Below are 14592 nucleotides of genomic sequence, written 5' to 3'. Positions count from 1 at the left end.
CTGCGTCCTATTATGTAAGTCAAAAGGAGACTTTTTGTAGAGTCTTCACATTGCTCCATAATACAATGATTCAAAATAGTGACCACATTGCCAAGCTCCAATAATTATAAACACTGGCAGACAAAAGTTTGGAATAATGTACAGATTTTGCTCTTATGGAAAGAAATTGGTACTTTTAGTCGTCAAGTGTTTTTTATTGTCGTTCAACTATATACATTTAGTACAGTACACAGTGAAACGAGACAACGTTCCTCCAGGACCATGATGCTACATAAAACAACATAGGACAAACACAGAACCACATGAGACTACACAGACTAAATAACATACCTATATAAAGTGCACATGCAAACGTGTGCAAAAAGTACGGGACAGTACAATAAATTATTAACAATGCCAAATGTAAACATAACATACTGTGAGATCGTGTTCTATGCACATAGCAGTTATTGAGGTAGCAGCCAGTTATAAAGTGACAAAATTAAAGTGCAACTCAGGACACGTGTGTTATTTTCTATTCACTTTTTATTTTTATAACATTTTTGTATTATTATATCTGTCTTATTGTTGAATTGTTTGTGCACTGGAAGCTTCTGTCACCAGGACAAATTCCTTGTATGTGTAAGCACATTCTGATCCACACCTCTTTCTGTCCTTGTTAGAGCCAGTTGTCTTCTTTGAAGACTGTAGTTACACCTTTGTATGAAATCTTAATTTTTTTGGCAATTTCAAGCATTGTACAGTCTTCATTCCTCAAAACAATGATTGACTGATGATTTATGCAATTTTTGATCATAAGACATGCCAGTCTATTGCATATTGTGGCAACTCAAAAACAAACACAAAGACAATGTTAAGCTTTATTTAAGGAAACAAATAGCTTTTAGCTGTGTTTGATCGAATTGCAAATTATTTTCTAGTACCAAATGATCAATTTAGTATGATTTCTCAAGGATAAGGTGTTGGAGTGATGGCTGCTGCATTTAACATGAGATCATATTAAACTGAAATTATGGCGTGCGAGAGCAGCACTGCAGCTCGCGTCTGACTGAGGAGAGGAAGAATTACACAGATCAGTCCAGATGCACTCTAAACTTTCCAAACAGCTTCAGGTGATGTGATGTAGATCCCAAAGTATGAGGGGATTATACAAAAATACCAAATAAGTAAATACAGAAGCACTCTCGTTGTGGAATAAGTGGAGCCGGAGCTCTTTAAAAGGAACACCTTAAATGCAGTTTTAATGCGCTATAGATTTATTAAAGTTTAAATAATACGGAGTCAGATCATGTAATTAACTTCAAACTCTGAAACTGGCATTTCTCTGCGTGTCAGCGCCTCTTCTATGAGTTGTGCAAATGTCCCGGTCTAAGGGGGAGAGATTGCAACTGCACCAGCTGATGAGCACTGTGACGGGGATGCTCGTCCCGAACGCACACGCTTAATGCAGCTAGACTATAACGTGATGGCTTGCGACTTATTGAATCATAATATATATCACTGTGCATTTCTTATCGTGAAGAAAACTGGCAATACGCAGCTTTATTAATAAGGGAGAGTTTGTTTTTGTGAGTTAAAGATGGATTGAAGTTAAAAAAAATAGGTGAGAGAGGAAGTCTTCACCCCATTATACACTGCAACGATATACTTTTATGATTTGTTTTGGCTTGTTTTCCAAAAAAATATATCTAAAACTCATTTAAAACAATGTACATTTACTTTAGCAGCTATACTGCAGGAGAAAAAATTGTTATCTGAGAATATTGAATATAATTAAAAAAAATACAAATATTTTAAAATATCTAAAAATCCTTTAAATAAAGATGCATTCACCTGAGCAGCAGCATAGAAGATTTACTTTTAGAGAATAGATCTTGAATATAATTATATTTTGTCTTTACTGCACTCGCAGAATTATAAACAAGTGAAAAAAATACACTTATATACAAAATACACTGTATATTTAAGACACATTCTCTTAAAGCAAGTCTAAATATCTTATATGTTGCTTCTCAATTTAATGTATCTTGTTTTAAGGATTTTTAGACCATTTTAAATGGAAAACAAGCCAAAAACACTTGATAACAAGAGGATTTTTTGCAATGAATATCTTTACTAAACTTTCCCCTTTAATTCAGTAAATGTCATTTAAACGTATATTTAAAATATGATTTTGTCCCCTTTATTGTTAGCAAGCACGTTTAATACAACCTTTTAAATCAGGACACAAGCTGAATAATCGATCAAGAGTGAATTATTAATTGATGCAATAATCGTCAAATAATCGTTCTAATAATCGTTAGATTAATCGATTATCAAAATAATCGTTAGTTGCAGCCCTACCGTAAGCACATACATTGCCTCTCCAACTTTATACAGTGAATAATAATATAAAAAGATTAATTTAGTTAAATCTTACAAGTTGTGTTACTGTTTATTGACCGTTGCATGATTATTAGCAGGATGTTATAAAAAAGACATATGAAGCATGGGCATTATCAAGAGATTATTCATATAACCTTTATTGATTTTTGAGTTCATTTTTAATTTTGATAGATGGTGTTCCTGTAGAAAAGATTCAATAGTACCGGAGTACCGGACAAGATATCACTGATGATCTGCAGTTGATGATTTACAGCTCATTTGTGTTATAATGTATGACAAGTGTTTATATAGTAGGCTAATACGTTGTAGAAGATTGAAAGTACAAATTTAGTTTTTTGTCTGCGCCCGTCACTGTAAGGAAAGACTGAGAACATATTGCACATTCAATAAAGATATTTAATAAACAAACAAACAAACAGGTTTTTGTCTTTTCCACCACCTTAGATATCGGCAAAAATAATTATCGCTTGACCGTTTTTGGACACTTTGACACTAAAGGAAAGTTCCAGGTTCAAATTAAGTTAAAATCAACGTCACATTTCTTGTTCATAATTCAGAATCGTAACAGAAGTAACAGTTTTAAAAAGGGTTTAAAACAGCATTATTGTTACTGATAGATTATAATCTATAAAATTAGATATATTATATAGAGTTTTCATAGATTATTCAGTCAAAAATCTCTATTATGTGACCTGTCAAGCTGTCCAAATCGTCGTTTTTTAGATATAAGACTGCTGTTTTTAAGTGGATGAATGTCTTGATGATGGATGCTTCTTGATTTTATATTTTCTTATGTAATATAAACACATTCAGGCCACTGTATATAAAGACTATATACAGAGGTACATTTATGCGGGAGGGTACTTTTACTTGTCTATCTCACAAGTAAAGTGTTAAAGTTTCATCCCATCAAACGTCTCAGCCAATCAAACAGTATTAAACTAAATACAACTGCTTCAGATTGTGAGAAAACTACTTGAGGCTATGTTTCATCCATAAACATAAAAGTGAATAATTGTAATAATGTCCATTTTAATGATATAACTGGTTTGTGGCTCTAGTTCACGAGACTAAAATGATTGGATAGCGTTGGTGTAAATAACTGTGAAGATGAAGTAGTGTGACTGAACACACAAGAAGTGTTATAGTCTCTAAGCCTGAAATTGTTTCCACGGGAAGAAACATTGTAAACATAACTATTCAAATAAACTCTAATATACAGCATGTTGTGAGAAACCATAACAGAATATGTCATAGCCCAGAGCAGGAGACGTTTTACTATTCCATTATCTGACTTAAAGACTTTAAATGTAAAAATCCTGGTGTCTTAGGCTGGGAAATACTGTATATTAAATATTCACAATATATCTGAAATTATATAAAATCTCAGTCACCATTCACTTTCATTGTATGGAAAATGAATGCAATGGAAGTGAGTGGAGACTGAGGCTAACATTTAGTGTTTCACAAAAGAATGAAGTCATCATATGGGTTTGGAATAAGATGAGGGAATGAGTGAAACCCATGATTAAAGATGCATTTGCATCATCAAAAATGTTCACAGAAGTCCCTATTTGGCATTCATCCTGTATTAAATATTAGTAGCAAATGTATGTAGGTAAAAATGTATGCGTATCACTATGTATTGTTACATTGATGCATATAAAAGGAAAATATATGCCCAGTAATCGCAGTTATTTCAGACGGTTATTTAATAATTGCGAAAAGCCTATTTTGAATTAAACATTTTGAATCTAATTGGTAACAATGACTGTTTGGTTGAAAATATTGTTGTTCTGTCAAAAGTGTAATATTTATTGATATAATATGTGAAAAATCTATTGTTTGTTATTTTCCTAATTTGTAAGTTGCTTTGGAGGAAGCGTCCGCTAAATCACAAAATGTAAATATATACTGTATATACTGTGGATGGATGAATCTAAATTCTTTAGCATTAAAATAGAGTTGCATTAAAATGTTGTGTTTTGATTATTGACCACAGATCTATAATTAGAATGAAATTATTAGGGCTGTCGATTTAACACGTTAATTCAGTGTGATTACTTTGACAAAAAATAACGCGTTAAAAAAATTAACGCAATTAATCGCACCATAATAAGGAAGATTCCTGAGAAATGCAAGCTTGTAGTACCACCTGTTTACTCCAGAGGGCAGTAAGTGAACTTTCAGCTGTATGAGCAACACACAGATTATACAGTGAAGAAAACAACGTTCAGCAGCAACAACACAAACATGCGTCACATTCTTGCGTTCAAAACACTTGAAGGAGCGCAAATGCGAACTAAGGGATCTCAAGATGTGTTTAAAGATTGAGTATTAAACTATATTTAACTTGAAACAGTGACCTAAACATTTTATGTTTATGACGCAACGCACCCGAGACGCTACACAAGCATGTCTGACGCAGGTGTACATTGACGGGTCCTTAAACAAGCCCTCATAATAAATCTCTGATTGACAAATTCACTTGTGAAATGGATTGCTGTGAACTGTGTGTCAATGATTGACTTATGATCAATAATATGGTAATAAACAATACATTGTATTCTAAAGCCGCTTATTGTATTGTCTTATCAATGATGAACTCTTCTGCCACAAGAATGTAATGCATTTTAATTATCGGAATATTTATTTATTATATATATATATATATATATATATATATATATATATATATATATATATATATATATATTTTTTTTTTTTTTTTTAATATTTAAAGATAACCATGTATAATTATATATTGATATAAATATGTATCATCTTTATATATTGAATTAGTGTTATATGAGGGGCTTTCTCAGCAAATATTTGTAAAATGAAGGCTCCACCTTCAAGACGACACAAAATCTGAAGGCACTGCTTGGCTATTATGAAAAATAATAATAATTAATTCAAAATTAGACTTTTGGAGCTCATTATCAGATCATATACAGGTTTACAACATGAATGCTGCTCAAATGAATTCTTTCAGGCGAGATCTCATGTAAACAATGGAGAATATATCAATATTTCTCAGATTTATCACTTTTATGGACAAAAAGTGCTATTGGATGTTTTTCAATGAACGCTTGTCATGGACGATTGACCCAAGTGTGTTGAACTGGATTCATCTGGCGATCGTGTTTTCATAATAAAAGTCCCGTTTTGATATTGCATGTTTTAATTTGTACTCCTGGCACAAATAACTAAAATGCCGTTTCTGTAGCATTACTATCGTGAAACAGAGATCGGATATCAATGTTGAACCCTTAGACCTTTGAAAAGATGTATAATTTGTTAACATTAATTACATTTATAGACTTTAAATTATATACTAAATGTAAGCAGAGTGACGTTAGTACCACGTGCGGGGGAATTGCGTATCAACCGGTTAAACACCGCCTGCGGTACAATCTTTTAGAAAGAAAAAAAAACTCCTGACTCATTTTAAAACAGCTGTGCCCCTTTAATCCATGAGACAGCCTAATCTCTTCTTAAAGGGGGTATAACAGATACATGCCTCTGGGCATTCTAACTCTGTGTTATGCAACACATTTTCCACATCAAATATTAAACAGGAATTTGGCTGAACTTCTACCTGCAGCCTATATATGAATATATTCTCAGTTTTCATGGCTAAATAAGGGAGTTTGCTAGTCTGCAGCTGATCTATAAAGTGAAATTGTGCCAGTCCAACAAGTTTTGCAACACAGGAATTTCAACCTGATTAAAATCAGCAGTTTTGTTATGTTTATCTGCACGAGAAAGGCTTCAGTTCGAATGCTGCTGGCCTTGCAAAGAGATACTTTCTGTAATCTGTGGCTACCTCTCAAGGTCATCTTTCTGATGTGTTTGCCATTTGAGAAAAAATTCTCACACCATTGAAAAGAAGCTACATGCCACACATAATATAATAATAAATAATCCACTAATCCCTCCTTTCCTTAAAGCAAAAATGAAGATTCAGTAAGGCATTTACAATGGATGTGAATGGGGAAAATTTTGGGAGGGTGGGGGTGGGTTAAAGGCTTAAAAATACATCAATTTAAATGCATTAATAATAAATTATACTGTTAAAATGTGTGTATTATTTGAGCTTGCATTTTATGATCTTTTTAGGGTTTATGGTGTCACATCGTCATGGCAACAAAGTTTTAAAATTGGATATACCTTTACACAGAAAAGGTTATTATCCATATTATCACACTTATGCATAAACCATGTTAGCACGCATACTGTTTATGGCTACTTTTGAAACAGTGAGTATTATAACATTTACAGATTTGTCCCATTCACTTCATTGTAAATGCTTCTCTGTAAGCCAGATTGTTTTTTGGTTTTTGTTTTTAAGAAAAGGTGGGACAAGTCTAAATCCTTTTGTGGTAATCAACATTATGTCACAAAGGTTGTTGATTGTAACTTCTATTGAAACAATAATATTTTTCAGAAAAGAATGTTCCTTTTGGGTTTATTTGGTAAGATAAATGGCATTAATTTGAAGAAAATTAAAATAATAATAATTTTATCTCACCTGCATGTTCTCTCTGAGGTCTGTGGCTTCCCGAAGTGGCTGTGCAGCAGTTTTGAAGACTTCATCTATAGACTTGATGAGAAGTATCCTCATGGTGGCGTATTCCCGACCCCTTTTACTTTTGCGGACAGAAAGCCCCCTTTTGTGAGGCTTACCGCCACCCCGGCGGTTCGTAATGGCCACATGGACAAAGAGCCAGGCGTGTGGTAACACTTCACCTGTTAGTAACTGGAGTGGAATGTGGCGGAAACCTGGCTGAATGCACTCAAAGGGAATGGTGTACTGACCAATAAACTCATCCCCAATGTAGTCGTCATCCAAAACGACAAAGCGCACCATTGCCAGTTCTGGAAGATTAATTTGAAACTCAAAACTCTCATCAAAGATGGGATTGTCGCCATTCTGATGTACCGTTTTAGTCCTTTGCTCCGCGCAATCAGCGGGGATGCCATGAATTTCAACGTAAGCATAGGGATCTACAACATCACCTTTGGCGCCTGAGCCCTTGGGTTTGGGAAAGTTGTGTCCACTAATAATCTTTATGTGAAGAAGCTGTGGAGATACTCCAGGAACTGAGTCTTTAGTATTGGCACTAAAATAAGACACCTGCTCCCTCATGATGGCTGGGCGTAGTACATAACCACAGTTGCCATTTTGTCGAAACCAACCGATGTTAAGGTCCATCATGAGGCCTGGTGTTTGGTAGTTCATTGCTACTATTTGACAGCCACATTTCCAAAAGTCCTGAGGGTTCATGTTGCTGGAATCAATCCGCATTGGACTGGGGTAAACCCTTGCGAGAAACTTCTTGTTGTAGTTAACAAAGTCACCAGGGTAGTCAGTGGCACATCGACTGGCAAAGACCTCGTTAAGGGAGCAAAGCTCCCAGTGCTTCTGGTTCTGGAAAGCTGTCTGAAAGTCCTTAAACCGAACAGATTTACACAGGGTTACCAAATCAGACAAGTCCTTGGAGAGCTGAAACCGTTTGGGTTGAGCAACCATTTGCTGTTCCCCTCCCTCATTGTTCATCCGTTGAGACATTTCTGCCCCTTCGTCCTCATCGGTCACCTCACCTTCCGAGCCAGTGAAGTTGCTCGCTAGTTTCTTTCCCTTCAAAAGAATCTTGCCCTTCAAATCCGAGGGGGACGGAAGGTAGTTGTCCTCAATGTTGGGAGGATCTGAGTGAATTTTGTCCCCAATTATCTTTTTGAGGTGTTGAAACATTACCTTTTGTTGCTGTAAAGAGCAGTGGTTCTCCAAGCACAAAATCAAAGGAAATTCCGATGCCACAAAACCGTATTTATTGATGATGTCAATGACGCTGCGGAAGACGATCTGTGAGGTTTGTGTATGGCCAGTGTAGATGACCGGTTCATTGTCTGGCCCATCCCACACATCAAGTTCCACACTTCTGCAGCCCATCTTTAGGGCACGGATGTACCCGGTTATGTCAGATGGACCCCTGAACTGGTCCTCAATCAGATAGGTATTATGGGAGGAATTGATGTAGTAGTGAGAAAGTGGTTGGTTCATATCTTGGCATACTGTTTTTTGTTCAGGATCAAATATGTGACATTCTGTTGACATGAGGTAATTGGTAAATCCATCCAAGGAAAGCCATCCTTTGCGCTGCCCCTCTTTTGAGGGTTCATATTTCTGAATAACTTCTACACTGATGTCTTCACTCACCTTGGCCATACCCTGTTCTGCCTCCAAAAATATCATCAAGTCCTTGGTATCGAGAAATTCCTTGTTGCTTGAGAACTGAACCAACAAAAAATAAATCTCTGGTCTTGTGCAGAGGTCATGAAAGACTTCAATGAACTCCTCCTTGGTCACGTCACAACCTGTTTTATCTTTTGCTTTGTGCAACTCTTTAAACTTGAGCTCTATCTTGACAATTTTCACTCCGGGATTTAATTTTTTGATCAGCTGTACAGCTGAACAAAGACTGATGCATTTTCCGCCAATCACATTGGCTTCATCGAAGAGGTCGCCGAGCCAGGAGGCGCGCATGTTGTCCTGGCTACTCTGAATCATGTTAAGGGTATGCTTTCCATAAGATATGAGGTACCTGAGTCCCGTCACCCATATATTTGCTACATCCGCTGAATTTGACACTAAATCGAGCGACTCATAGTTCTCCCCATAAATGATGGAGAATGCACAATCCTCAGAAATCTGATCCGAAATTCCGTTGGTCCTAAAGGTGTCTGTGTTTTTACCAGTTCGCACCTCCTTAATAGATTTGACGTCAATCTTGGCCTTGTCGGACTCTTTTTTGGATGGCTCCCACCGCAGAGACTGCATGTCAGCATCTAGGAGGAAGTAACGATGGTAAACTCTTGAATTGGAGCGTACTTTCCTCAATTCAGAGCCGTCCACCATAGAATTAATGCAGTCGCTTGCACTGCTGATTTTCTTCTCTGTTGGCATGCTACTGAATGAAACAGTTTTTTTCCTTTCCTTGCATCGTCTGGAGCCATCCTGGAAAATTAAATGATTAACCATCAGTATTGAACAACTTGACAACTACGGGGGCATTAAGTGGACACTTGGTCACTTCAAGCGTTTTACTGATCAATGATTAGAAGATTTCCATATTGCGCAGGAATTGAAGATCGGATTTATATCCATGTGGCGTAACACGTTGATGTGGCCAAGTATAAATGGAATGTGCTTAATCAATCATATAGCAGTCCGATCAGTAAAAACGCATGAAGTGACCAAGTTTAAATAACCCCTATAATGTCATAAAAAATAATAAGTAACAAACAGGGTTTGGAAAAAAAAAATTATAAGTATGTTTATTTACATACACAAAATCTTTTCTTAAATATTTCAATTAATAATAATAAAAAAAAAAACCTGACATAAGAATTATTGATCAGATTTAATAAATATGTGACAACTGACTAAATGAGTCTACTGTATATAACTTTTGTTACAATATGCACATTTGGGTTTAAAACTTAAATGGTTAAAAAGATGATTCAAAACAAGATTGTGCATCTACTGAGCAAGAAGGGAATACGTTTCTTCATGCACAAGGTGATCATAAGTCTGAATGCTTAGATAAGTAATAGCACACCTCTCATCCACAATCCCCAACATTTTAGGTATCATTAATTTCCATAGCACAAGTGCTGCAGGACGAGATAATCGATAAAAGCTTAATGATTAGATTTCAAAACCTCACCCCAAGTATGAGAAATATTGATTTGAAGAAGAATTTTTAAGATACTCACCTGTAGTACCACCCCTTTAAAACCATCAGATGTTTTTTTTTCTGTTTTATTGTAGTATAAGAGAATTAAATACGTTATTTCGATGAGTCCTTTCTGGGTTTCATCATCTGTGATTGTATGTGCTATAATCACTGTGCATCAATGTGTCCTTTTCTTTAATAACACACCAAGCCCAGAGGCAGGAAGATATTGAACTAAACTGGGATTAATTTAGAACATAATTACAACCGTTTCACAAAGACAGAGCAGTTAAAGTATTGACTAGAATTAGTATGGCCAAAGGAAAAATGTAAAATAAACTCTCTGTCCCTGGAACTATGAGAGATTATTCTATGATAAGATTTTTCATGCTTATTAAACAGTACAAAAAATCCATTCTACATTTTGAGCTCATATGCTGACAGACATAACTCACCAATGCTAATGTTTCTGTATTTTGTGAATATTTCACTTCTAAAGCAGATTACTGCATTCTCAATAAGTGAAGGATTTAGTGTGGGTGATCATGATTTCTCATTTGATTTAACTTCCTTATAGGGCCATCTAATGCTCTGCGCACGTGTCAAGCACTTGGAAGTGTAATCGAGCTTGAAATCATGATCATGCCTAGAGACTACAATAGAAAGATGTACAGTGAAAAAAGAGTTACATTTTGGTCTGCTCTCACCCAAACCTAACTGGATTGCTTCAGAAAATTGATTGAACAACTGAAGTCATATGGATTACCTTTATGCTGATTGTATCTCCTTTTTGGAGATTCAAAGTTCTGGCTACCATTCACTTGCATTGTAAGGAACTACAGAGCTGAAATATTCTCCTAAAAATCTTGGTTTGTGTTCTGCAGAAGAAAGACATTCATACACATCTTGGATGGCATGAGGGTGGGTGAGTAAATGATGAGAGAAAAAAAAATTTGGGGTCAACCATCCCTTTTAAATATGGCACCAAGTAGACATTTTTCTATACCATTTATACAAAGGTAAGCATATTTAATGGCTTCGAATGCGGCAAATCCAATCAGAATTTAGAGTTGGGACTATCCATTTTACAATATTAGTTGAGCTGTTTTGGTAAAATGTGTTTTTTGATCAAGTGTTCCATACTGTAATGTAAAGGTGTTTTTTTGCCAAAACTAAATAAAAAAAAATTAATTAAACTTTACAAACCAATTAGGCCATTTCATTGACTAATATTTGGCCATTTTGAGATCAATGGCCAAAATTCAAAATCTGTAGACAGAATTGTGAATTGCATTTTTTGTTTATAGATATCTTTAGTAAATTTTGTGTTCATATTGTGTAAAATATGTGTTAATGTCATATAAGCAATTTTGTGTACATCTCATTGGATGTCATTAAATTGTAATATACAATAATTTCATATAATATAATAATTTATTTACTTCACAATAATATATTATAAATGTACATCCTGCTCAGTAGTCATTGGCATCAGTCATAAAAAAAAAAAAAGAAAAACGTAGAGACCACTTTTAACATAAGTCGAATTAAATAACAAAAATAAATTTTATAAAATAATATGTGAAATGACCCCTTCAAGACCACGCAGTTTGGACACTTTGAGGCCAGAGTGTCATACAGCTGAGCTGGAATGAGTCTCCCATTTGGCACCCAACATTCCTGAACATCTATGTCCTAGAAGCGTTCCACCTACTCTGGTTTTTTGGCAGTCCCACTGTCCCATGTTACCCCAGCGTCCCCCGAGTGTTCAGTCCAGAGTTTGGCCTGCACCCATACGCCTGTCTCTCAATTTGATGAGAAGCAGGCGCTGCGGCACTTACTGAGAGTAATGGCCCATGCAAATGTCAATGGCTTTAGTCCACTGGAAATGTATTCTAGCTGGGTCAAAGGAAATGTGCCTTCCTGTAGGAAAGAACTGAGCTTTGGAGGTGAACTCAATTCTGCTTGTAGGGAATTAGCCCTCTGTGAGCAATAACGTCAATGTAATTTCTGAAAAATAAACTGCCTAAAATAATTTTCCAAACATCGCATTTGCAAAAGCAACCTACAATGTTTGAAAAAAAAAAAATATATAATTATCTAAAAGCATCTGTATTTTTTTAGGAAATATCTTGTTTATAGTGATGTAACTTCGACAGCCATCAAATGGCAATTATATAAAATAAGCTACTCACATTTGTAGATAAGATTAATGTGCAGTAGCATTCAGTAGTGCAGTCTAGTGGACTTCATCACACGCAACAAACCCAGTTGTACGCACAAATTGCATCAGACTGTGGGTTTATTAACATATAGACAGCCATTTTAGCCAATGATTGCTGCCTTATATGTTAAAAGGGTCCATGAATTTAGCTGAAAATCAGTTTACAGAGAATGTTAGCCTCAGTCACCACTCACTTTCATTTAAACTTTTTTTTTTCTTTTTCTCAATGCAACAAAAGTAAATGGTGACTGAGGCTAATGTTTCTACTTAACGTTCTGTAAAAAAACGAACCGTACAGTTCGCCACCCATGGTTCGGGAAGCATTGGCACCGCGGTGGGTTCACCTCACGTTTAATGACACATCTGGAGAACAAGTTTTGGTCAAGAAAACAAAGCGTCAAACAGACAGGCACAGTTACAACCTCGGTTAATGCACCTCAATGGATACGCTCCATCTGTGTTTCACGTGGGTCAACTCGATGAATATATGAGTATATATGTGATCAATAATGTGCTTTGATTAATGGCATTAAGATGCCGTTATAGTAATACACTGATGCATGATTTATCATTTACGCCGACATAACCCAGGGAAAGAGCCGTAGGTGAGCCGAAACTGCATACACTCTTCCATTTTTAAGCAGGCACTCAGTGCTAATTCGGACAGAAATTAAACGATAACTAAAGCGCTTGTGGTGTTCATGTGGTAGTTCCATCTATGATTAAAATACTCAAGCAGCATTATCACAACATCCCTTCTCGTATGCATTCTAATAGCTAGGTTATTCTTTGTATAGTGATGCACAGCTTCCAAATATGTAATATATGATGATGATGAGTTTGAAGTGTAATCTATGTTGATGCATGTAGCGTATTAGTGCAGGTATTAACTTAAAATGTTGATTTAGTAATTAGAGAAAATGTTTGTTTTTTTAGTTAAGGACCCTGACAAAAATTAACCATGGTTTTACTATAGTATCAATGACTGATGTCACTATGGTTTTCTGAGCAGAAATCATGGTTTTGATACCATTAATAATGTATTTTCTATTTAGTAACCATGATTTCACTATACATTGTAACCATGACAGTAACCATGCTTATATTGTGGTTACTATGATTTTACTACAAATGCCATGGTTAAACTATGGTTACTGTTGTAAAACAATTATTGTATTTAAGGGCAAACCTATTGAAGAGTTTACCATACCAGAAACCGTGACCCTTTAACATTTACAATTATGCATTTGGCAGACGCTTTTATCCAAAGCGACTTACAGTGCATTTATTACAGGGACAAAGCGCCTTGCTCAAGGACACAATGGTGGTGGCTGTGGGGATCAAACCAACAAACTTCTGCTTAACAGTTTAGTGCTTTAGCCCACTACGCCACCACCACTCCACTTTAACCACGATACAAACTGAACCATAAGAAATTCTAACCGTTACACCCCTAATATATATATAACATTGCTAACATCTCCTTTTGTGTTCCACAGAAGAAAGAAACTCATACTGGTTTGGAAAAGCATGCGGGTGAGTAAAAAATGAAAAAATTAAATTTGAGTATATTATGTACCTATCTTTTTGACACTATATGCAGCTAATTATGCATAAAAGTGTAGGGAGTACTGTGCAAAGACAAGTAGCCTAGAGGTCTGGAGAACAGTGGTCAGCTGTTACATAATACACATTCTTCAAGTCTTATGAAAAAACTTGAAGACCTTTGAGGAATTAGTGGAAATATTATATTAAGCTTTAAGCTGACTGACACTTCCAGGAAATGAATGAGTAGTTCAGGGATTTTCAAACTTTTTCATGCCAAGCATCCCCAAAGTATGCTGATCCGCTTACATTGGACCCCATTGCTAAAATATTAAGGCGAATATACATTTCCATGTTTAAAGTCCATTTATATTGTTTCAGAAAAGTAGCAAGTGTAAAACATTATAAAGTCAGAATGCTGTTTTCTCTGATTATTTACTTTTCGCACCAAAAGCGATCATGTCACTTTGAAAGACATTGATTTAACAGCTGGAGTCGTATCAATGGCGTTTATGCTGACTGTCTGTGATTTTTAGAGCTTCAAAAGAGAAATCTCAATTCACTTGCATTTTAAGGACCTACTGAGCTAAGATATTTTTCTGTATTTCTTCAAATGTGTTCTGGTGAAGAAAGAAAGTCAAACACACCTGGGATATCATGAGGGTGAGTAAATAATGAGAGCATTTCCATTTTTGG

At 35.6% G+C, this 14592-nt stretch overlaps 1 protein-coding gene across 1 annotated transcript in view; it reads right to left on the bottom strand.

Annotated features, from left to right (window-relative positions):
• The window catches only part of LOC127657975 (inactive phospholipase C-like protein 2), a 79481-nt gene that overhangs the window by 40578 nt on the left and 24311 nt on the right, over positions 1-14592 (bottom strand). Inside the window, exon 2 of the mRNA XM_052147016.1 lies at positions 6920-9406. Coding sequence (XP_052002976.1) covers positions 6920-9406 — 2487 coding nt within the window. The remainder of the gene's footprint in view (positions 1-6919; positions 9407-14592) is intronic.

Source organism: Xyrauchen texanus, chromosome 17 (genome assembly GCF_025860055.1).
Source record: "Xyrauchen texanus isolate HMW12.3.18 chromosome 17, RBS_HiC_50CHRs, whole genome shotgun sequence".
NCBI lineage: Eukaryota > Metazoa > Chordata > Actinopteri > Cypriniformes > Catostomidae > Xyrauchen > Xyrauchen texanus.
The sequence above is the reverse complement of the archived record's forward strand: the minus strand, read 5'-3'. Positions and strand labels throughout refer to the sequence as shown.